The sequence below is a fragment of the Drosophila virilis genome, chromosome 2 (genome assembly GCF_030788295.1).
Source record: "Drosophila virilis strain 15010-1051.87 chromosome 2, Dvir_AGI_RSII-ME, whole genome shotgun sequence".
NCBI classification, from domain to species: domain Eukaryota; kingdom Metazoa; phylum Arthropoda; class Insecta; order Diptera; family Drosophilidae; genus Drosophila; species Drosophila virilis.
The window spans coordinates 22,721,675-22,748,015 of NC_091544.1; the positions used below are offsets into that span (position 1 = coordinate 22,721,675).

At 39.9% G+C, this 26,341-nt stretch overlaps 1 protein-coding gene across 4 annotated transcripts; it reads right to left on the bottom strand.

Annotated features, from left to right (window-relative positions):
• Nucleotides 1–1,173: 1,173 nt before the first annotated feature.
• Rfx (regulatory transcription factor Rfx) lies at nt 1,174–20,323 on the bottom strand. 4 transcript variants are annotated; one of them, XM_015171870.3, is made up of 11 exons: nt 19,817–20,323; nt 14,447–14,929; nt 14,028–14,358; nt 5,389–5,467; nt 5,116–5,329; nt 4,884–5,051; nt 4,289–4,729; nt 3,916–4,218; nt 3,123–3,437; nt 2,692–3,060; nt 1,174–2,631 (listed from the first exon to the last, which is right to left on the bottom strand). In XM_015171870.3, exons 2-11 carry the CDS (start codon nt 14,696–14,698, stop codon nt 2,470–2,472), a joined length of 2,634 nt encoding a protein of 877 aa, XP_015027356.1. In that variant the 5' UTR covers nt 14,699–14,929; nt 19,817–20,323; the 3' UTR covers nt 1,174–2,469. The 4 variants fall into 4 exon arrangements, with proteins under 4 accessions (XP_015027356.1, XP_032288737.1, XP_070063800.1 ...); XM_032432846.2 differs by having other exon boundaries at nt 1,174–2,628; nt 14,028–14,367; XM_070207699.1 differs by having other exon boundaries at nt 14,028–14,367; nt 19,817–20,322.
• Between the last annotated feature and the right edge of the window lie 6,018 nt (nt 20,324–26,341).

The window sequence follows — 26,341 nt, forward strand, 5'->3', positions numbered from 1 at the left end:
GCAATTCTAATTTACATCTCTCCATAGCCACTTCGCAAAAATCAATAATCATAGTACATACATTTTTTGTTGAAATATTCATTATTTAATAGCAGTTAACAAATTATATATTTTAAGTACGAATTATGTGTATTATATATCAAATTTTTAAGCAAAATAAACAATTTTTGTATAGAGTTGTTAGAAAATCAATTTGTACAACACAATTGACATAAAAAAAAAGAAAGAAAAAAACAATAAAAAAATTTCAAGCCATTTGATTACTTTATTTTTTTATTTATAATTCTTTACCTGACCAACAAAACGTTTGTTGCTTTTCCTCGCACCAGCGAGCCAGAAAGATATTGTTCCTGTGGTGAGCAGGAGCCATTCGGCTGAAGAGCGGAAAGCCACATGAAAAGCCTTCGAATTTTGAAGCTCATTCGAATGTATGGGGCTCACTCCTCTTAGCATTTATATTGCCTTTGCTGTAATGGTATTGTAAAGGATCAGCATCAGGACTTTCAAAAATGATTTGGTTTTTCTGTATAGCATTAATACATTAATAATGCATTTGTCATGAAAAAAAACTCATATATTTTTAGAAAGTTCTGTGAAAAGGAGAAAGCTGATACGATCGATCAAATATGCCGAAAATGAATATAAGCAAAGATCTTCGAAAATAGCAAATAAAAAGTGTAATGTAAAAAAAAGGTCGATACCACATTATTCCTGAAAGAACGGACTGTAATAAAGTATTTATTTTGGCGGTAATAGACAGGTATTTAAATTTGCCTCAAGCTGGAATGGTCCGGAATTCATGGTAAAAAATATCAGAATGCAATAATACACATACAGCGCAAGTATTAAAAGGCTAGCACACGCTTCGATAGAAACAAATACGTTTATTTACTTTTAAGACATCTTTATTTCACATTTATAAATAGGTAGATTTGATTTGAATTGATATTCCATTTTGTTTTCGTTTCATTTAGTTTTTGCTTTTACAACCAATAAAGCTCAAGATTTCAGCTTAGTATTTGCAGATTGAGCAATCAATTTTGTATAATTTCTTTTGTTTCGAACAATTTTGCTTGGAAAGCAATCGTAAAGCCTACTGGTCCGATTTCGCGTCTATATTAAAGCTGTACCACGAAATCGGGCAGCAATACAGCTTGTGTAAACTTAATGACGTTGAGTTTTTTTTTTTTATTGCGCGGTGATTTCGTAAAACTCAGTTCTTAAAGATAGGTCATACAACAATATTGGGAAACACACAGATTTAAAATGTTTAGAGCATTAGCACAATAGGAATAATATACTGACTAATATATTGACAGTAATATAAGATTTCACTTTGATTGGTTGTGATCTGAGGTTTTACAATTCGGACCTTGCCGTATGCAAAATGTTCTCGTTTTCTCGTTTGCAAGCGATATTCGTTCTAAGACTAGATTTCTTTGAGTTTCTTACATTGCATCTCCTGCGTTTAACTAATTCTAGTTGAATGGCTTACAAAAGGTTTTCTTGTTAGAATAAATACCTAAAATGGCATAAAATACTTTGTTGGGTGCCTCTGTTAAAATATTTCTCTGTACTTGTTGCTTTGTATATGCTTCAGGAATAACCATACAAATGTTCAGTTGCAGTTTAAATATATCTACACATATATATATGTAAGTGTGTGTGTGTGTGTGTTTATATATTTTTCAGATATAAACACATGTACGTAGGTATGCAGTAAAATGTATGGTTTTTTAAAAAATTGAGTGTTCATATTTGCACATTTAAGGCCTGTAGTTTACTTAACTTAGTTTTCCATTGAGCAAGCCGTTCCAGCCAGATCTTTTCGCTTCCTTAACTAATCTATACAGTTCTGCAATCAGTGCGTGCATATGGTAGATGTGTATTTGTGCGTACCTACACATGCATATGCAAATGTGGGTGTGTGCTTTTTCGTTGTGCATGTATGCGCCGAGCACTATGCTGTACAATTTTCGTTGAAACCAGACAAAACTGATGTGACAAATAGCTTTTTCTTAAAGTTAAACACAAGTATCATAGTTTAGTTAGACGCTTAGTTCACAAATACTAATGCACATGTACTTAAACTAAAGTGTATCCCATTAATACATAATCAGATCAGACAAGGCCAACGCTGCAGGGGCGTGACTAGCTTGCTGCTTGGACGGTTCCTTACTTGAATGTGGGGGCAATTCTTTAAATATATAATAATATTTAAACTGCTTGCATATAGACAAACATATGCCTAAAAGCTAACTGATTATGTTTACAGTTGAGAAGAACTTAATCTACAACCTAATACACGAATACATACACACATCATTGACTTTTAAATGCACAGTTGAAACGGACCTTTAGAATGGGTGTTCGATTTGGTATACCCAAATAATTTCAGTTAACATAAATTCTATGATTACTCGATACATACAAAGCCAGGCTATTCACTTGTGTGGCACTGCATACCACTCATTCCTGCTTCAGACGCTTGGCTTCGTTGCCCGCGCTAGTGGCACTTGCAGCAGCAGCTAATGGGACAGCTCCACTGACCGAGCTAGCCGTTGTTTGTTGTTCCCCATCGCTGGTTATGTAGGCGAACTGACACTCGAATTCAAAGTCCATTTCTTTCTTCTGATCAAAGGTTGACAGTTAATAGATGGCACTCTCGTTAGTAGCTGCTTTGGTGCTTACCATGCGCTCACAAATGACCGCTATGGCCGTCTTCTGCTGTGCCTCGGCTATCTTGTGCTCCACCAGATAGAACATATATTCATCGAACAGCAGGCGTATTAGGTGAAAGCTGCCGAAGCTCGACGCGGACCGCAGTGTCAAGTCTCTTATGATCATGGAGCTGTAGAAGCTCCATTTAAGCAGAAACTGACGTGCGGCTCGCGCGTAACTTGGCTTGCCTGTGTACTCCTCCATCGCTGATTCGACGACAAGCTGCAGCCAGCTGGCCCACTGTTCTAATGAGCTTTGCTGCTGCAGTGCCGCCTTAAAATCGTTCTCCAGACGCTGAACCACAGCTGGTGCACATTGGCTTACCCAGGCGGCTTGCTCCTGTAACATATGGAATTTTAAGTTGCGATCCTTGAAAGATCAACTGCATTTAATCGACGCACCTGTACGTTGTGAAAGTCCACGCGATTAAGATCGTTAAGCATTTGGGATATCTGCGCACCGTTCTGTAGCACAGCCCGTGCCGCCTGTGCCAGATGATTAAGAGATGTGTAGCGACGCAGTGTCTGGCAAAATGCCGAAACGGCGCTGGTCTTGATCTGTGACAGCTGCTCCGGCACGCCCAGCATACTTTCGCACAGCCACAGCTCCAGGTTCTTTGCAAAGTTGCGAATTGCTTGTGTTAGTGCATTGGGTATCGAGCGGAGCACATCTGGTATTATGACGTCCACTGTGTTCTGGTAGAACTGATAGTCAACCTATTTTAAGATAGGATTCAAAAATCATTTAATAATGTTTATATAAACGGTTAGCAAAATATCGGAGTATCGAATTATATAGCTATCGTTCTATGGCAAGAAAAATACGCCGAAAATTGATCTCTTGCATTAAAATCTTTTCTTTTTTTCAAGATATCTTGTTTGTTGTGTTGTTTCTATATAGCTGCGGTAGGAACATTCGTTCGAAATGTAGGCTCTTGACTTACGAACTATCACGTTATATAGCTACTATTAAACGATCTGCTCATACATTTCCGGACAACGTTATAATACAATATAGAAGGGTATAATAAGCTTAAATACTAAATCAGAATTTGCTATGCCCGTTAACAATCACAACTGTAATATGCATTTGTTTTCTTGCCTCGGATATACGATGTCCGGTTTCTATATTCAGTTGTTCTAATAGAATTTTGCAGTGAACACACACATAATACGAGGCATCCACCGTACTCACCTCGCGAACAAACTTTTGCACTTCTGCGCAGTGGCACAACAGATACAGCTTTGTCTTGCTCAAGTATTTCTCCTCCTCGCACTCGTCCAGATTGTTGTTGTCCGATGTGCTCCAAAAGTCACGCAGCAAAAATTCGACGGTGCCAAACTCCAGATTGAGCACAGCATCCAAAAATGATTCGCAGTGTTCACGATATAGGGCACGGAACGTATCCACATCATCCAGGGTGAGTTCAGTGTGAAAGCTATGGCTCAGTTCGATGGGCGGAAAGACTGGCATTGCGCCAGCACCGTCGCCAATGTACTACAAGCGAGACGAACATGAAGAGTGAGTAATGCTTAGAACCGGATTTGAGATGTCACGCATTGCCTACCTGTATGCACGCCTCGTAGGTTTCCGGCTTGAAATTGTGCTTCTTGGAGCCAGAATTGCGCTGGCCAGAAGACGATGTCATTCCATTGCTACCATTTGAGCTGGCTAGCTGGCTGGCGTTGCTGCTGCTGACATTGGCGATGGCTCCATTGCCAGGCGGGGTGCCATAGCCCTGCAGCGATTTATCCTCCATGGACTGATGGATTAGTAGCGATCCGGGCTTGATGCGAATGCCATAATAGTGGTACTTTGAGTTTCCGCGTGTGCCCAGGCGACGTGTGCGCAGACCGGAGAACACAGAGCGTATCAGCTTGCCGAAGCTGGCTGCATTCACCGGTTCCAGCTTCTGTTCGTTGCAGTGCTGCATGTAGTGGTTATACAGCGTTGAGCGTGGCAGACTGACTCCATCGGCCGTCTCGTAGTTGCGCGATAGCCACTTAATCTACAAGCGTGCGAGAGAGATGTTAGCAACGCTGCTACTGCTATTGCTGCCGCAGCCGCTGCCGCAGCCGCTGCCAGTGCTGCTGCTTTTGGGCAGAGCATGTCGGACCCACCATGCTCTTACTCATGGCAAAAACAGATCCCCTACTACTTACCGTTGCCGAGGCAATTTTGTTGCTGGTGGCCATGGCGCTCTGGTCACTATCGGGCGACGCCCCATCGACCCCATTGCCGATGCTGCCGCCGCTGGCTGAATTGGTGGTTGTTGTGGAGGTGGGCGTTTGCGGTGTGCTCTGCGCCTCCTGTATGTAGGATACCTCATGCTACATAGAAGCCAAATGATTAGTGCATGTCACCGGCTCACTGAACTCTCGTTTTTTTACTCACCGTCAGGCTGTGCGGTGAGTCCCGGCTGTGTGATTGCGAGGACCCATTCAACAGCAGGGTATCGTCCACTGGCACCAGGTACGGCAGCGTCGTGGAGTGTGCATTCGCTGTGCTCCCTGCCGTTGTGGTTGTATAGTTACCGGTGGCTGCCGAGGTTGAGTAATATGTCTGGCCATTGCTCTGGTAGTCGCCCACCGGACAGAACGGATACGTCCTGTGGACAGGACAAAATATTAAACAGTGAGCCCATGCTGCCCATGCTGATGAACTTACATTTGTGTCTGGCTGGAATTGCTATGATACAGCTCCGAGTCAACATATTGCACTTGATAGTTTTGATCCTGACCGGAAACTGAAAGGCAACAACACAAATTTGAGATAAACAAATATCATAAATAAACAAACAAACAATAAATTACTCAGTCGAAAAAAGAATTAATTAAAAGATAAACAATATATTGCAATTCGTCAAAATATTTCCTACTACCCGCGCTTTGAAATTTAAAAAAAAAACAACCGTCTATACGAAATTTTTGCCTACATCAAACAGTTTTGATAATTTCGATCTAAAAAAATGACTTTGTAATTTTCAAATCAAAACTTTATGCAGCATAACTTTGTTAAATCAATATGTTAAATCATGGACGAATTTGAAAATGTGTTACATGTATTTAGCAATTTGATACGGGAAATGGACAAAAAATCAAAATACAGCTGATTGATTTTATATACTTTGCTGACCAAATATAAGTTTTGTCTTGTGCTTGTAAAACCAGAACACTCAATTTTTCATCAAATGGGTAAATGCAGGTAAAAAGGCAGAACGAGGCATCTCAGAACGCATAAAGTGTCTATATACTACTTAGTATCGAGAGCTGAGTCAATCTAGACAGGTCCGTCTATATGTCCGTATGTCTACCCCGGAGGTGAAGGCTAAATTCTTGAAATTTTGAGCATAGATACTCGTAATGTCCGTAATGTACTAATCGAAATGAATAAGAAATTATATCTAAATATTGTTTTTGAAACCTATCTCGGAGCTTTAAAGAAACACAAAATTTAGTATGTTGACTCTCTCGTATAGTCCTCTTGTATACCTTTCCTAGTTCCACGCGAAATTGGAAAAGGACATTTCAGGTTTTGGTATTAACACCCACTTAAGTGGGTTGTATATGTTCTTTTAAACATAAAGTTTGGACAAAATTTCCTATCTCTTTTTGTCTGCATGTTTTTATAGAAGGAATCCACAGCAGATCGCCCTCTGCTAGTCGCGCACTTCCGACTAAAGCAGGATTAATTGTTGTACCCCATTTAAAATACTTAATATTTTTGTGCAATTGTATGTAACAGGCAAAGGAGAGCATTCGTCTGCCCATCTCTTATTACAATATTTTTTTTCCCATTTTCATAATGTCGATCAAAATCGATTTTGAGACATGGTTCATCAAACATCACACGTCTGATACATTAAGATCAGAAATACTTTTCGGGTCGCCTCCCCAGTTCCCTGCAAAATTATAATTAACTTATTTTTAAAGGCAGAACCTCGCAAATTGGAATGATCGGTCTACAAAAACCGTGCATAATATGGGATGCGAGCTGGAATAAACTTGTCTCGTAAAAGGGCACTGTGGGGCAAGTGATGTTTCTTATAATTCGACAAATGGGGTTTACTCGAAAAAAATATTTAATGGGCATTACAATTTTTGAATTTTAGTGTTAGTTATAAACTAACTAGTTCAACTAAAACCTTTGCGACTAAGTTGTTCCAAAAGTATTTCTCGGCTTCAACAGTTATGCAAAGTCTACCATTGGAAAAAAAATATTGAAATTTATATATATTTCTATCAGAATATGATCATATATTGAGGTGACAGATGGAAAGTAGAAAATTTGGACCTGCTTTCTGTTTAACATAAAATTATATGCATTTTTTCTGCACGGTTGATATTATTTTTAAACATTGTCAGACTATGTTTTATTTGCACAAACTTCAGAAAAATGTGATATTAGAAACCATTTCACTGAACTGTCAATGTCCACTTTTTAACAAGTCTGTGACTTCTTCGGATAGACCGATGTATGTAGATATGTCTGACAGCCGCTTAACTCCATTTAATTGAAAGTCTACAACATGGCCAATGATGCCTGAGTAAGACACTTGACACTTTTGTTTGATGGCCCAAAGTTGGCACACATAAACACATAAAGCACACACACTAACACCCGGCAGTCACACACACGACGGAGAGTGTAAACAGAGCGTCAATTAAAAGCCATTGATAGGATTCGAACTGAAATTGTTGGCTATGCAAAATATTTACCACCGCAATAGGACAAATTGTTGTGACGTCGGTGGTGGTGGTGATGATACATTGCTGTAGTTGCTGCTGAGCTTGAGGATGTCGCGGAGGAAGCGGCAGCGGCACCAATTGCCGTACAGCTGCTGTAGTTAACAGCACTGGCGGTGGCCACAAACGTCTGGTGGTGATGGTGATGATGATGATGGTGCAGTTGCAACTGCAGCTGGGCGGCTGGCAGCGGCGCTAATGTAGTTGCTGTCGCCGCCACTGGCAACTGTTGCTGGTGCTGATGCTGCGGCAGCAACTGGTGGTGATGTTGAGCTAGTGGCTGCTGCTGCTGCTGTTGCTGTTGCTGTTGCTGCTGATGGTGGTGCTGTGGCTGCAGCTTACAGCGGCACTTCTCCAGAAGATTCGTGTAGGCGGCAGCGGCGGCAGTGATCGGCGGCGGTGGCGTTATATCCAAATCGGGCAGATGATGGTATTGGTGCGGGCTCTGGTGTTGCTGCTGTTGCTGCTGATGATGATGATGGTGCAGGTGTTTTTGCTGTTGGTGACGCGTCTGGCACTCGAAGTCGAATCGCGAATGCATTCGTTTAGTTTTAATTCTCGAGTGGGCAGCTCGCAAATGAGTAAACTGTGGCGCCAAAGTTGCTACGTGTGTTACAGTGCCCCTGAACAGCTGCTGCAGCAGTCACATGTCCGGAAGCGCAAGCGGACTGTGCAGATTCCACTGATTGTAAGCCGAGATGTTGTCGCCCGGTTGCTTTGGGCAACTGTTTCACAGTGGCAAGGAAAAGTGAAAGTGAAAATTGGAAAAACGCCCGCACAACTTGCTGCTGCTGTTGCTATTGCTGTTGCTGCTGTGAACAGTGTGCGGTGGGTGGGCCCCCAGGCGATGTAATGGCGGAAATACGACTTGGCAACGTTGTGACGTAGCAACGGAGCAAGAGCAACCAGAACGTATGCACGGTAGAATTACAACTGAACTCAAAATCAAATGTTATCCTAGCAATATGCCTCCGAAAAATAATGATGACGACGGCGATGACGGCGGCGGCGCAGCAACGAATTAAATTACAGCGGTGGTAGTGGTGGTGGTGTTGTCGTTGGTGGCTCCGTGGATGGGTGGGTGCTTGGTTTGATGCTGCGTTGTTATGATTTGTACCTGCCCGCCCACAGTCAACCCTGGCAGCAGGCAACGTAGTCGCCGTAGCAAATAATCCAACCCAAACCCTTAGCCTTCGGGATTGGAGCCAGAGCTGGAGACGGCAGTGGCAGCGTTTTATTTTTCAAGCGGCGCCAGCTAATTCCGGGCTCAAAGTCGCATTTTCTGGGATCTGAACAAGTGTCGAGAGCAGCCCAAAGATGCTGCTGGTGCAAGTGAGACAGCAACTGCTAGCAGGCAGTACGGCATGTGGCAACGTCGGCGTCAAGGCAACGCAGCCAATCATTCGGGCGCAGAGCTGCCACCATCTGCCTACCCTGTCGCAGCCACACAGCCTGGTGGTTGCTAGGACATCAACGACTCTCTCTCTCACTTACTCTCACGCACACACTCACACGCCTAGCTAACACACACATACACACACAAACACAAGTGCAGTTACACGCTTTCTCAGCAACCCCCAGCGGATGCTGCATGCCCTGGCGCTGGCCAACCAAAACGTTTGCTGCCGGCACGCGCTTTTCTTCGCCGTGGATGGGGGACAGTAGGTGGGCTGTTGGGTGGGCTGTTGTTGAAGATAACACATATGCCTGCCACTTTGCCACTGCGTGCACGCGTGGTATTTTTCACATATTTTTCACTCGGCATCGTTGTGTTAATTCAGTCTTTCCTGAATTCAAACAAATATTTCGGATATTAATTCTGGTCCTTTATGAAATGCACACGCGATCAGTTGTACTCGGTGGGTGTCCATTTCAGTTGTTTGAATGTGGATCTGTGGACACTAGCATGGGCATACACATGTTTAAGTATGAAGCCTCGGGTACATTGACGCTTTTAGACTTCAAACCTGTGAAACTTATTTGACATTTCTGGGCTTAGCAAAGCAACAAAGTCAAATGAAAAGTTACTCTGTGGTTTCTGACTCAACCACTTATTACTTTGAAGTTTCGGTTATATCGCAAATTTTCTATGACAAAAATTTGGAATGCAATTTTTTACTGAGATCAACTCAACTATGTTATCTGTCAATGCATATCTATTTCTGTTCGTGCCGAATCCTATTCAGAGCGCATTTCTAGCCATAATTCAACTTGACCAAGCATATTGAGAAATGCCGAATTAATCATTTTACAACAATCTGTACATTTTTGTGTGTTAACGTTTTCCTTTAAACTTACGACAGCAGATAGAGATCAGAGGAGAATTAAGATTGCAGCCTTATGTAACCAATGTTAATTGAAATCTTTACTATACAAATTTGATAAAAAAAGGGCATAGGAATAGGGATCATCACAGATCCTACAGTGAGTAAGAGTTGTGTGGACTTGGGCTATATTTTTAACTGAATTTCTGTATAAACGTGTCGATCCCAGTGACTAACCTTGACTTCTTTGATTTCGCTGATCTTAATCAAACTGTTATACCCTTGCAGAGGGTATTATAATTTTGTCGGGATATGTATAACGCATTGAAGGAGACATCTGCGACTCCATAAAGTATACTTGATTAGTATCAACAGCCGTGTCGATATAGACATGGCCCTCAGTCGGTCTTCTGTTTTTATGCGAACTAGTCTCTCAGTTTAAAAGCTATCGTCATTAAACTTTGTCAAAATCCCTCTTTCTGTTGCACGCAGTGCATTTGCACTCCGACATAACGGAACCAGCTGGATCGCACCATTATATTATATAGCTGCGATAGGAACGATCGCTCGAAAAACAGGTTCTTGCATGGAAAACTTTTTTGTCTATTAAGATATATTGACCAAGCCCGCCATTTGAACGTTTCACTATGGTCCCTACATTTATACAAAATCCTTTTTACATCGGACTACTATATCATATAGCTGCCATAGGAACGATCGGTCGAAAAGTAATTTCTTGCACTGAAAACTTTTATGTTTTTCAAGATATCTTAACCCTACTCGGCATTAACTATTTTTCCTGTGCCTTTTAGATAACGGGCAAATCACTATGAGAAGGTTGGATCTGTGAGGGTATTAAGTCTTCGGTGTGCCGAAAGCGGCCTTTCTTTCTAGATATTTTTAATTTTAAACATGTTAAATTTTTACCTTCAATTTTTTATCGCCCTCAAAAGAAACATAATCTATTCATATATATATTATTATTATTATTATTTTTTTATGAACTCAATTCAAGAACTGCATTTAAATATGATGCATATGAATGTTTACTGTACTGAGTACAGAGTATCTCCTAACGATTTTTAAAAGGAAATTATTAGTAAAAATGTTTATATAAAATAATCGCATATACATTGTTAATAATAAAAGTGGATTAGTCAGATCCACATATTTTTGGCAACAAGCTAACAAATAAAACTATGCTTCATAAATATTCCATGGAAATTAGTAAACTTTCCATATGCTTGCAAATGAAAATTCGTTGCCAGGATAGCCGACAAGTGCAGGGTGCCTCATCCCCAACAATTGTTGTGCTATGCTCACAGTTTATCCGTGCATCTGCTGCAGTCGAATCAACAACAAGAAATTAACCTTTTGTAAACAGACTGCACCTTGCTTAGAAAAGGGTCTGGCAGATTGAATTCAGGACGCTTTATACAGCTTCAAACGTTGCCTTAGATTCGGCCCTAAGATAGCAGAGAATTCTATATGAAGTGCGATTTGCCTTTGAAAATGATTGCGATCTAGAAAACTTTGCTGTTTACCCAATTAAAAGAAGCCCGGCATATGCTGATTTTCCCGGACAGTCCGCTAAAGTACAACCACTTTGGTGCCTTAGTTAAGCTCCTCTATAGTTAGCTGGTAAGGATTGAGTTTGCAGCGTTCCATATTTAGTTGTTGCCTTTATTAAATTTTTAAGCTTTTTCTGCATCGTCGATTTGATGAGCACCCCACCAAATCGTATCAATTGAAACATTCCCATTATGTGCGAGACAGAGGTAAGTTTGAGGACAGCTGAATGGAGCGGGGGCGGCAGTTAGTGTTCTCCCTATATAATCTTCGAGTATTGTGTTGAACTTGGGCCGTAGTCCACCTTCAATTGTCAAATATTCCTCACAATGCGTTGAAGTGAAGCAATACAAAAAGATAACCGATTATTGGAACGTCGAAGTCTGTATACTCTTTCGCAGCTCAACTTTATATGCACTCGTGATATTTTCTGTTATATCTGAATGCTTGAATTTACAATCACATCGTCGACATACCCTAGTCGAGGGCATAAGTAGTATTAATACACAACGGGCGGTTATTAATGAGTCGCCGCGTGAAGGGTGCTAGCGCTTCTGTCCTTCTGACCCCCTTGTCTGACATTCCATTCCCTTTCTGATTTTCATCATCCCACCTCAATTTGTTGTGATTACTTGCCGTATTTGTTGTTAGCTCCGCTGGTGGTGGTAATTTGCGCTAATAAAATCAAGTATCATGGGCAAACAGTTCTAGTTTCCGGCGCGCCCCCCCTGCCCTTCCTTGTACAGTTCGCTGTTCGCAGCCGCAGTTGGCAGTCGCAATCGAAGTCGGCAGCGTGTGATCCTGCCCTATAGATAGTGCTCACCAAGTGTAATCTCGATTAATTCATTGTGTAGCGCTGAAGTGGAATATAATAATTATGTGTACGGGTGTAGGGTATCGCTCCCAATTCACTCCCCTTGAAAACACAGCTGCACTTTGCCACACTTTTCGTTACTTTGTATTGCACGTGCCGCAACTGGTGCCGTGTCCTGTTGTTAAGGCTACCTCTGCACAGGTAGGTCTATCATCCGCAACGGGGTGACTGTTAAGTCTGTGCGTCTATCTGTCTGTCGGTGTCTATCAGTGTATATGTTGGGCTCTTCTTACCCGCTCATCTCTGCTCGTTTCAGTTTTCAAATTAAGTCGCTTTAATTGTGATATCAAGCAAACGTTTAAAATGCACAGGGATTTAGCTGGTTCCATTTCCCTGCCCGCACCGCCCCTCAGGGACGACATGCTGATCCTGTGATTATGTTTGTTTACAAAGGCGCGACTTTTGCCGTTTGCTGTTTGTTTGCTGGATTTTTTTCGCTTTGATTTCGCACGACTCTGCAAGCGTGAGCGTACGTAAACGCGTAAACCGCCAGGGCTTGCGCGCGTTTTTTCTCGCTCGCCCAAAGTCAGGCAAATTTTCGCTTTTTTAACTATAATAAATATGTATCTGTAACAATTAAAAAAACTGGGTGCCACTGGATACATATTAATGACTGACATATATGCATATCTGTGATATTATGTTTTTAAAACATTTAGGTGCTTGTTTAAGTGGCACTTCCTGCATTTTTTTTATTTTTGTAAACAAAAATCTAATTATGAGATACCAAAAAGGCGTTGGATGATACATATGCATCTATCGGCGTCCATCGACCTTAAAGTTTCGAAAATAAACTTTTATAATGCAAGACTGTTTTAAACAGAACCCGGAAACATATACATATTCTGCCTTTTTAAGCCGAACCTGCAATTTTAACGTATTTCTATAATGAACCGAATCTGAAACCAAACCATTTCAAAAATCAGCCGAAGCGCAATCGAAAGAAATAACAAATAACTAATAACTCGCTTTACTCAACCATCACGGAATATTTTGTCATACGTTTCACTTAATTTACAACCCATACTTAAAATTTAGTTGAATAATATAGTAATACGATCTTAATTAGATTTGGCTCCTATATATGAGCTGCATATTGAAACTTGTCAATGGCCGGTATAATCAATATATATTGATAAGCAAGCAAGTTTTTCACACAAGAACCAATTTTGCGACTGGTGGTCCCTTTAGAAAACAGTCGGTACTCTATGGCTATTGAGGCTGATCAAGAATATATGGGGTCGGAGATGGCTCTTGCTGTGTGTTACACAGATAATGACAGAAGCATAATACCCTTTACAAGCGTATGAAAAATACAAATTAAACAATATATATAAAAACGGTTGAGTTCTTTTTGTAGAAGATGTGTTAAGCTTGAACACAACAAGAAGAAGTCACAAGCGTTAATGTCGTGAGAGCAGTAGAATGAAAGAAAATCGAGATTGGCCTAATTCTTCTCTTCTATTGATACACAGCTCATTAGTAATATGAAGGCGAGTTCTTAATAGACTATTTCTCAGTGTGTGTCTCGATTTTCAGTTCTTACAGCTTCTGCGTTGGCTATGAACTGAAACATTTTAAAGATTTGGAATTTAATTGAGACAGCCTAAGTATAGTCAACAACAGTTTGCAGCAATTCAAAGCAGAGTTATCCTGATCCTTTTATATATCACAACAGTGAGGGGTGAATTTATAATCCTGTTTGTTATGGACTTGCCTTTTGGCAAGAATTCAAATGTATAACTTGGATCTTTATATTCAGCATGAATTACTTATGAAACACTGACATTGTGTCATTTGAAAAACAGATAGTAGAATAATATTGGCTAGATATAAAATGTATCTTCGACTCACCCGTTACAGTGATGAATGGTGTGCCCTCATCATCCTCGGTAGCCTGCACCACGGTCAATTGGCCATTGGCTACTTGTTGCGCCAGATCGACGCCACTTTTGATGGTACTCAGGCCCGGCAAAGTGTGTATGGTGGTTGTGCTGTTGGTTGTGTCCGTGGCTCCCTGCTCGCTGCTGCTGACATTATTAACGGCATGGATATGGGCATGAAGGTGCGCTTCCTGGCTCGAGTCACTGGTATCCATGGGCAGCACTACACGAATGACCTCCAGTTGATCGGTGGTCGTTGTGGTGTCATCGTCAATGCCGTCTCTCAGTTTCTTTTGTAAGAGCTGGCAATTCTGTAAGAATAACAGAATCAATGAAAGCCATCGTAAGGTTGTTGATTTTATGTAAGATGTAGAGAGAAGAGATGGCAACCTGTGTCATGACATCCTCCAAAGTGGCAGCCACAACAACTCCATCCTCGGTGCAGAACTCAAACTCCTCAGCATGAGTTGTCGGTGTTGCGGGTGTCCTCGGCTCTACGGTCAGCACATCGCCAGAAGCTTTAGGCACAAGCTGCTGTTGCTGTTCCTTGGGATCTGTTTGGCTGGCATCTACCGTGGCGGCTTCAACGGCGGCGCTCGTCGTGATGATGAACTGGCGCTGGGTTGCCAAGCGTGTGCTCATTTCATTTGCTTAATGCTCTACAATCTAGGTCTTAATTGTATTTGTAAAATGTATTTATTCTACAAGTCGCTTGGTTAAAGTAAAAGGCCAGAGTTTTGCACTTTCGATGCGAAATTCGTTGACTAGACAGCAGTTGATCTTCCTCTCCCTCTCGCTCACTCGCTCACTCGCTCTCTCGGTGTAAGGCAATTGCGGTGCTTAAATGTATTCAGTTACTTAAGTTCCTAACAGCTGCAATGAAAGTGAAAATTTATTGTACTGATTGTAACGCTACAAAGCCTAAAATATCCTCGCTAAAATTAGAAACCCAATTTGCCTTCACACAAAATCAAGTGCCATACAAATGCCTCTTACTATATGATGTGCTATGCATTTGGAATTTCTTGTTGTTGTTGCTGTTTTTGTTGATATTCTTTCTCTTGATGGCATTGTTGCTTGCCTACTTGCTTTTGGGGGTTGACTGCTTCTGATGGGGCGTTGCTATGAAATTAAACATTTCACAGGTATTTTCTTCATACTTTGATTTGCTCGTCGCTTTGTTCTTCTTTTCGACTAGAAACAACAACAGCAGCAACAACAGCAGCCCGCATTCAGCACAATTTTCTGTTAGCCTTTGTTATCGAACAGAAAGACGCCATTTTGATTTGCGCTCGTTTCAGTGGCATCTTTTAGGCGCTATATGTCATTTGTAGCATTCCTTTCAGGTAGGTGGCCGTATGTGTAGGTGGCATGAACTAATTACACTGTACTTAGAAGCCTCTTTAATTACTCATTGTATATGCTTGTATATGTATATGCTATATGCTATTAACAATTCCAAATATGGCCAAAAGCATTGATATACACAGTTTCTCAAGACTCGCTCGCAGCCTTATCAAAGCTCATATAGAATTAAATTATTAAATAGGTTTTTTTATTAACATCAATTCTGGCTGGTCTAAAATTATGTCCAGGTCCAGCAATTTACGTGTTTATATTCATTTTTCTTTAAAACACATCTTAAAAGAAGTGGTACTTGCTTTATTCCCTTCTAGAGCATACTAAAATATTGTCATGAATCACGAATTGTTGATCAGTATTAAAAGCCGAGACGATATGATCAAGCAATACATTTGATTGATCCCATACGAATACTCGGTATGAAATACATTTTTGTATGAGTTTTTTGTTAATTTTCAAGATATCTTGGCATTAACTACCATATCATATCGTCTGTTCTATAGAAAGAGATTTTGTTTTGAAAACTTTTTAATTTCAAGATTTTTTACAAAATTCAACAATTAATAGGTCCAGTTTTCAGCAAACGCGCCCATAAGGGTATTAAATCTTCGGCGTGCCGAAGACAGGCGCTCTTTTTTGTTCACTTTAGCTCCGCGCCAATTATATTCTGTCAAGCGCATCTGCTTATTACACCACACTTATTTATTGCAAATACCTTTATCTAATTGATTTTTGTATATTTTTTATTGACTTTTACACTTAGATCCGTTATTGCACAAACTGCATTTATGAATTTCTCACTCAAAGTCACGCTCTCTGGCACATCTTTGTGTTTTCCCTTTGGCCCACAGTTGTTCACTGGGCAACCGGTTTAATGTAAATAATATTTACCGAAACGCCGCTGGCAACTCCAGCCCAGCCAGTTGAGTGTCCAGACAGGAGACGGCAACTAGGAATTTGAGCAGGATTGGGACTGGGAATGCATTGAAGTAGTGATGGAGTTGAGGTAACGGGGCGCCGACGACAACGACGACCCGGCATACGTCATATAGTCGAACTTGTAGTCCGAGTTGTTGTTTATAAACAATAAACGAAGTCAGCGGCGATTGAGCGTCATTTAAGCGGGGTGTGCCGGGGCGTGGAGTGGGTGTGGAATGGGGCTGCCCTGGCGGCAAGTTGTGTTGCAAGTAGAGGGTTAATGCGTTGCCCTCCAGGAAACACAAGGCGCCTGGGCATTAGTATACAAATCAAATAGTAAAACCATGCGGACAAGTTCATAAATTTAACGTGTGAAAAATGCAGCTTAAGAGAAACACACACAAGCACACATAAAGAAGGAACACACACACACACACACACACACACTAACACTAATATCGAATCACTAAGGACGCGCCACGGCGAATTATTGATCAAATAAGTTTAGCATTTTTTTTGTTGTATTTTCTCGAATTTTTCTTCTTACTTTACCAACCGTTTGCCATATTTCCGTAAGCTTTGGTTCCATTGACTACCTCTGCGGGGGATCTTTCACTTTTTGATACTGTTCTCGTTGTGGCAGTTTTTGTATGTGGTAGTGCTGCCGTTTGCTGTGCTTGCAACGAGCGTAAATGTGCAACTACAGCACGAATCATATTCAGGCAGCTATTATTGTCGGGCAGGTGGCCGCTCGAGCTGAAGTGCCAACGGCGGGGCGTAGGGGGTAGTTAATTGGTAATAGAGTTGGTCAATATGCTGCTGCGTTTTTCACTAGTGGTGGTGTGTCTAGAACACACACATTCAGCTGCACAAGCGAGACAGAAATGCGTTTAGGCACGGCCCAAACTACGCTACGCAAATGGCCTGCCAACGAGGACTGCAGTTTCAGGATACTTTTTGGCGCTGAGCCTCTGCTACCCCCTTGGAAATGCAATTACGTCAAGGTCCTAAATGCCCAGCGGCAGCTGTGTCGACAATATAGGAAGAGTTAGTTGTTGGCTCAGTCAGCGTGACGCTTTTACCGAAAAGGTAACATTTGTTCGGTTCAGTTGAGTCTCGACTGGGTTGCGGGAAGACAGCATATCCTCGACAGGAAAAAATATAACCTATATAGAAAAATGTTAGGTTTAAAGCAGCTGCCAGTTGTCGCAAATACATTTGAATATAACAGGAATCGCCTTGGAGTAGCATCAGACACTGCGTCGAGTTCTGGTTTCGTTTTATCTATGATAGTTTTAATCAAGTTCGATCTACCAACATATTGACGTAAAAGTTTAACATACTTTAAATAATATATAAGTTAAGACTTGCCCTCAAGCCAAAGCTATAACCACTTGAGAATTATAAGCAGCGAAAAATCGAAAAAGCTAGCAAAAACAACCTGCTCCATCTAAGTTTTTACACCTTGTTGTCGTTAATCGTTAACTTCAAATTTAGTTTATACTAAAAAGGATACTAAATACATATTGTCAACAACATTTATTCCTTATACAGTCGAGTGTATATGTTTTATAAACCTTAAAAACTTTTTTATGCACGCCGAAGGCAGTTTACCCTCGCATCCCATAGACCAAAATTAATCCATTTTTATGGATGATAATCAATACCATCATAAATAAAATCTGTAATGTGTTTGGGCCAAGGCTAAAAGAGAGATCGGACAGATTCGCTTGGGAACAGGCTGCGAGAAAGGAAATATAGAGCTGGACATGTGCAGTGCAGATCAGAGACTGTCTTATGTTCTTCTCTATATAAAGTTATAAAAGAAATACATATGCTTTATTATTCGAAAATATAGGTACTTGCAAGTATTTCATCGCTTTTCGTTTTAATAATCAATAATTTTCTAGCGCCTTCTAATATTGTTCACGTGAACCCATCTATCTAATAACACTCGCAATTATAACCCGAAAACCATGAACACCTTCCAGCCAGTATGTGTTGGTCCCAGTAGTCGGATTGTCACAAACTCGTTAATGTACCGATCGACTTGTTAGTGCGGAGAGTATGATGAAGAGATGTTCAAGCGAATTCTTGGTTTAACCTGATTCTTGATAGATGAAACAGGTTTCAAAAGAAAAAATAATCACATTTGTGCATTTGTATAATCGTAACTATATTTCAATTGTAAAGTGCATTTCATTATGTTATCAACGTTAATTTGAGTTTAAGTTAGTTTAACTTTCAGTATGAGCAGCTTTGTTGAAATAAAGTTGATATGAATATGTTTCAACTCAATTACGTCCAACAATTTCATTTCGTTTGTAATTTTTAAATATTATCATATGTCATGAGGAAGTTATTCTCTAACGTGTTCCCGTTACTCGACAACTGTCCTTTGCACTAATTAGTTAAAATTGGGAGCATCCGCTCTGCTACAGCAGGAGGTTAGCTGCAAAAATGCGGTCAAGAGAATTGTCAGAGACGCAGTCAGCATCATGACTGTGGGCAAACTGTGGACAGCAATTTCTTATGCTTACGACTGTTTCTATGGGTATTTAACCAAATATGTTGCAGGCTAATTTAAATGGTTAATTGGGAGTTAGCTGAATGGCAACAAGCTTGACCTGAGCCAAGACACCTGTGCAGTTTCGTATTGCAAAATTACCAAGCTCAGATCACAATAAGCACGTCGAAACTCTGCTCTCTGATGATGAGCGTGTGCATTGTTGACACTTATTACAACAGGCATCAGTCGTCAATTGCTTTGACAGATATTATGGGTGCGTTCGCTTGGCATGTGCCGACCCAGCCCGACCCAGCCCGCCCCCGCGCACCGCCTCACCTTCGGCCCAGGCAGTCAAGCAAAACATGGTGCGGGGCAGTAAAGCGGAAACATGCACCGAGATGCTTGTTTTACACCTGGTGGTCGTTCGGTTCGCGCACCGCGCACGTTGTAATGTGCAACCGGCCATGGCAGCCGTAAGAGTCTCGCACACGCCACTTGGATGCGAAGGTGCACGCGGCTGGCTGTGTCATATAGATACATATATATACATAAGTATGCGCTGCCTTGCTGTTATAAAATTGTACCTGGATATGGGGGTTGGTGTGTGTTTGTGTGTCCGGGAAGGACTCGTCTTAATTGCCTCTAAATATGGAGCTTTACAAAACTGTGTTGCGCTGGAAAAGTCGAGGAGTAAGTGAGTTGCTGTAATTTTCTCATTTTCCCGTTCAATGAAAACTCATTTACTGTGCCACAAATGTTACAAACGCTAGTAATGCTGGCAAAATGGAAAAAGTTATGTGCTTTTGATCTTTGCTAGCGGCGGTTTACGGTTGCTTAAAAGTTTTTCATTTTTCATTTTTTTTTTTTTTTTTTTGAAAAAAAATGTGAAATATTTCCCACCTGCCAGGGGGGCGAATGGACAGAGCGTGGGTTAGCCCTAAATAAGCCCAATGGATTTTTCTAGCACTTACCATATCAAATGTGTAGTATCATCGGGGGCTTCTGTCGGTATCCTGGCCGAGAATGTGCATTTCAAAAGTAATTTATTTGCACTTTTTGGTCATTTTATTTTAGTTAATTTTAAAGAAATAAAACGAAAATAAAATTTTGTTGCCTGTATGTACGATATCCTTCATTTGGTATGAAAATCAGACCGGAAGGAAGTGTGGCGCTCACACACACACACAGAAGATCGACCGAGCTGCGACGTAACTTGTTGTGTTTGGGTTTTTCGTTTCCTTGGCAACAACAGGGGACAACAACAAACAAAGTGTTGGCATTTTATTGACCAAAGGGCGCTTTCCAGAACACCACACTATTATCGGTTCAGCTGTTAATGTTGCTAGCTGATGAATATTGCACGTTGGTTTTGTAATTAATTGCCTAATATTATTGCACGGAATTGGTAAGTATTGTTAAAATGTGAGTAAAATTGTTTCACTTAACTTTGAACAGCTGACTCGGCATTGTGCAGTGTTGGCAAGCGACCAAATCGCAACTGCCATGCGAATACAATTTCTGCTGTCTGGCAACGTGACAGTGTTGCATGTCTGGTTTTGCCATTCACACTGTTCGCATGCATTTGGATTTGGCGGTTCATTTAAATATGTGAGATACAACAATATAATAACTATATATTTTAGTTAACGAAAAACTAGTTGAAAATTAAATAAAGGCTCATAAAAGTTTCATATTTATGTACACTTTCGTTGCTCTGGGCTTGTCATCTAACACGATCTATTTATTATATTTGTTTTTGCGTTACCTCGTAAAAAACGTGACCAATTTACTGCACATTATATACTTGTTAATTAATTTGTTGCGAAGTGCAATTTTAACACTTGACTGGCACAACAGCAACAACAACTACCGGTTCAATAAGGCAATGCCTCCCTAGTTAATGGTAGAATGAATTTACTTGTCTGCAATAATTGAATATATATTCATATTCGTATGCACGCAAATTGTATATACATATAAAGATATCTATATGAATACATGCATACATATAAGCCAATCAATTATTTCAGACCAGTAATACATGCTACCATTTACTAAAAAGACATATATATAGATATTTATATATATATTCTCAATGCTGCTCGTCCAGTTTTGCTCAATTACCCAGCCGGCAGTTTCTGAGTGCTCGCGCACGTGTTGCACATTGACTGACTCGTGGACTCGGGAACATGCGAGCTCTGCTAGCTCAACAGTCGCATAGTCCGGGCATTTGATGTATACATATTTGAACTTTCCACACAAAATTGCATTGCATTACAGCGATTGTTTTCAATTTTTTTGTTTGTTCACAGCGGTCATTTTAAAAGGTGAGCGGGCTTTTTTATTTACATGTTTAAATTTAGCACGAATTGCATTTTTTACAGACTGTGACATTGAATTTTCTTAAAAACATAACTAGAGGATACTAATTGCACATGTCAAGACCGATCGTTCAGATTGAATGAATTCATGATAGCATTTATACGTTCTTTTACGCCTATTAAACGATCCCAAGCTATGATGTCCCACATAATGCATGGAAGCGTTCGAGTCGAGATATATTTAAGAACTTTACAGGAGAGGCACAATTTGAATGAAGAGGATAATATACTATTCTTTACCATGAGGAAACATCAGTTTATTATTGTTAAAGTCTAATACTTTACGATTGGTTAAAATTGAATTTAAGTGTAAGATTTTCTATCAATACACACTCTGTAGAGTTTGAATTGAAGCTTGGATACAAAGAGTTGACTACGAGGGACAATAATAAGGTGAAAACAGGCATCCGTCAAAATTTTAAAGGAGATATTAATTTTGTATCGATCTGGAGAAGCTCATTCATAGGCTCCAAACCATTTTGCGTGTATCTTAAGGGAGTCTAAGAATGAGTTTTTCCGAAGTATTTTCAACTTCAGGAGTTAAATTATATTTTATATAGATATTAATGTACCGAACAGACTTTGAAATCAATCGGTTGAAACACACAAAAACCTAAATAATGATAAAAAAAAAAGCTACACCACATTTTTGACTTCCATTTTTCATCAAGAAGGGCTTGGCGTTTGAAACCAAGTTTGAGTACTATCGGATAGTCAACAGAAAAGATTCAAAAACCTTTGTTCTCGAATAATCTACATTTGCGAGTGGCATTTCGCATTTCAATGTGTATTTGACACAACAAACGCAAGCCGCAGCGGCTAATTAAGACACTGGCAGTAATTTTGTCATGGACCCGAGTAAATATGAAACATCTGTACCACAAAAAAAAAAACACAGACATCGATGGATCGCTAATAATCTGGAATTTATTATTGAATTCCAAAGTTGAGTTTTTTGATCATACCAAACACTACTCGATCATATATGCTATCCAAAAAGAATTCTTAGTAGTTTTATTTTGCGCTCGTAATTGAATATATTTAAACAGGTAAGAGGGGATATCCCGAACCCTCTTCTTCCAACATCAAATGCATATATATATTCTATTTTAGAAGCTATATGTCAAGTTGGGTGACTCTAGCTCTTATTATTTACCAAAATTGCCCAAAAACAGGATATCGATTTTTATCGATTGCTTGGAAACGGAGTAAGTTATCGATTATCGGAAACAAACTTGATCTGCGCAGGCACTAGGAGCACCTACATCTATAATTTCAAGTCTCTAGCTCTTAAAGGTTCTGAGATCCTTGCATTCATACATACGGACGGACGAACGGACGGACGGACAGACAGACGGACATGGCTCGATCGACTATTGATGCTGATCAGGAACATATATACTTTATGGGGTCGGATATGCTTCCTTCTGCCTGTTACATACATTTGGATTTTCCACAAAGAAAAATATACCCTTATACCTATTTTAATGGGTTCAGGGTATAACAATGCCAGCTTGTTCTGCATGCAATTTGAAAGGCACACAGCTCCTCTGCCTGGCTTACAAGACATATTTGTAATTTATAACTTGTTCGCAAGTTAAGCTTATTAGCTAAGCCAACCTTAGAACTAACGAAGTTAGATTGTAGCACTATGCACAGTAAAAGAAAGTTATTCAAGTAGTTGAGCACAGGAAAGTACGACTTTCGTAACACACGTAAGCCACGTCAATCAGTCTCCAACTGGGAACCATTTTTTTCTTCATATCGGTATGATTATTTTTCCTGAAAACGCATTTAATTCGAAATTGTATAACGTCGCTGTCAGCCGCAGGCGCACAAATTCTAGTCGCACAGTATGCATTTTCGTTACGATACGAAAAGTGCGTCAAGAGGCCCTGCTTTAGAGTACATGGTACATATATATATGTATAGACGTGGATACATTTCGTTCGTAACTGGGCCGATGTAACTGACATGACAAGCGTTAGCTGCGACTGTTTTGCAACATTGTCAGTGTTTCTCGGCTTTGGATTGGCATAACAACGTCTTCTTTGAATTGTACACGTGGCGTATGCGTAACGCCAAGAACCGTCGCTCTCCTTGGGTTATTTTACTTACAGCAGTCAAGACAGACAACTGGGCAGTCCAGACAAGTTTTATATATGCTGTCGTTCCTGATTGACGATATTTTATAGTATACTAGCTGGATGCCAATACAAACAAACAAAAAATGTACTAAACCATAATAATAGAGCATAAAATACAAATTTGAAATGCAACCAAGTAAGAACGTTGCACTCAGGTGCGGTAGATAATACAACAAGTATTACCAATAACAGCTTTAAGCAGACTACCAGCTGGTATAGAGAAAATACCGATCCATTATTAAGCCCCCATACGCCAGACCAAGATGGCTGAGACGCTAAGAACATATTTCATGACAACCAAGGATGGCTTTCAACCAACTGAAAGAGAAGTTAACACCAAAGTGTGGTGCAACCATGCCCACAGATGGCGATGTCGCGGGCTGCGAGGCATAGCTAGTAGTAGTACAGAGCTCTACCATTGAGATAACAACGTAATACCGAGCTCGTTAATTTACACGTGAGTATACAAACTATATATGCACATCAACAACAGCTATGTTCAAAGCTTTGGCGTCACCTTGTCGCCAGAGTCTCAAGCTCGATAGGAAATTAAAAACCCGCTTTGTCTGATTTATCAACGGCAGCATTTAAATGCAAAACGTGTAACACAGTTTGTAAGTTTTACATAAGTTGGCGCGAATCGAAAATAGAACTCGAGACCGCGAGGCAAATAACAAAATACTTTGAAATCAAATGAAATGCAAATAATAATAAAAACTAATTAAGATCAATGCTGCTCGACTAGAAGCTACCCTGTCCAAGCTGTTGCATCTCTCTATATCAACCTATCTCTATAGCTTTCTCTCTACGTATCTAAAATCTGTCAAATAAATTCATCATTAGTATCTATTAGAAATTATTTCTAGAGAATACATAATTATATTAACAATCTATCTTTATGTACAAAACAGTTGTCCTGCATGTCTGAAATTATAACTGGGTTAGGGGTCACAAGGGACGCGGATTTAGGAAATTCCACTCGCAAGTTTGATAAAAATGTTGGAACACTGTATTGATTACTATTTGATCGGCTTTAAGCATGAGATACTTTTGATTGAATTCATTTGAGACCATTTTTAAAAATGCGTCGTTCCTGGATAGAAATGAGAGTGTGCCAAGTTTCAAGTTTAGTCACATCGGCTTCATACTTATTTTCAGAGCCACAAGTAGTTAATTAGCCCCATTTGAGCGTTTTTGAGAATTCCATCTATAACCAAACGGATTTCCATTTATTTTCAAAAACTATTGTGCAAATACGTATTTGACGCTTTTCGCCAAATCCACACCCTTTTTAATGGAAACTGCAGGTCATCCAGCAGGACATCCGCTACACGCATCACATTAAATTTGATTCATTAATAGATCTCAAACTCATTTTCAATTCTCTATGTATATTCATACAATACAATTCAGGCATTCCCGCAGCTAATACACCTGATCGGGGCAATCCCCATTTTGGTGTAAAAAGCGCGCAATATATGTACATACAGATGTGTATACATTAAATGTACTATTTTTTATGTACGTTGAATTAATTCAAAAATTTTAATTTTGCCGCACATTTTCCACACGGAGATTATAGCTATTACGAATGTGTGCGTTTGTTCGTATCGGGGTTTTCTAATACTCATTTGTTTATGCGCGCTAACACGTGTCGGGCTTTACGACTGCCGACTGCGCAGAACCATTTTATTTTTATTCAAATAGTTTTCGAGATTTCCTGCTGCAGCTGGATTGAAAGAAAATTGTGTTTACATTATCAACAAGTGTATATATATGTATATATCAACCTTTATATATATACTCAGGTACTTTGTATTGCTTGTACGTTTATCAGTGAACTAATACACCCTTATTGAATTTACCTCGACTTTGAAATTATAATTTTGGCAGGCTGATAAGCACATTTCTACTGCCTCTGCTTCTTACTTTATCGCTATCAATTTGTATGAGCCAAAAGTGTGCACGACTCTTTGATTTTTTATAAAAATATATCTATATGTATGTACGTACTGCTGTTCAGCCATATATTAAATGTGATGCTAATCGAATATAGTAAATTTATGAAGCAAATTGGTTAGCACACACCCATTTTGTTTGTCCCGTTTCGTGGCCTTTCTCCCAAGCGAATTTGGGCCTGGCCGCTGCCTGAGCCACTCTACCGCCCCCGGCTGACCAATTTCATTAGCTTATGCTAATATGAGGTGCCAATTGCAGTTAATATATATGCACGTACATACATATAACGTACACAATTCAAATGTGCTTGTATGTGCAAATTTTAAAGTGTTTAACTGTCAGCTTTACGAAAATCGATCTGTAAGAGTTTGACTATAGCCAAATCAAACAAGAAAATACTTGTCTGACAAGACATAAAGCTATTAAAATGTATTTTACTCTTTCTAATTACGAATGAATGATAATCCTGAGATCTCATCATCGAATATTTGTGCATAGGTAATTCTCGAAACTTGCAAGTTCCCTGATTTATTTCCTCAACTATGCCAACAACTTGAGAAAATCAATAATTAATTCATCTTGTAACCCTTTTTAAAATTACCCTTTATTTTTGTTATTCTAATATTATTTTGTTAATGTGCACATCTGCTGAGCAGCTTCACAATAGCTAACAAGCAGCTCATGAGTTTGTTGTGCACACCTATATATATATATATATATATGTATGTATATGTATAAATGTAAGTTGAGAAAACGCAAACAGACCAATAAAGATACAGAAAACAACACAGATACAGAGACAAATACAGATAATCGCATGCAAACCTACAAGCAGACTTACATATACATACATACATGTGCATGTGTGTGTGTGTGTGTATGTATGTGTCCATAAGTTAGCTCAGTCAGCGCTTGGGACTATGCCCATATAAACAATCCACAAGTGTTTGTTTTTTATCACGCCGCTCGCCTCGTATATTAAAAAAAAGAAGAAAAAAAACAACTTTGT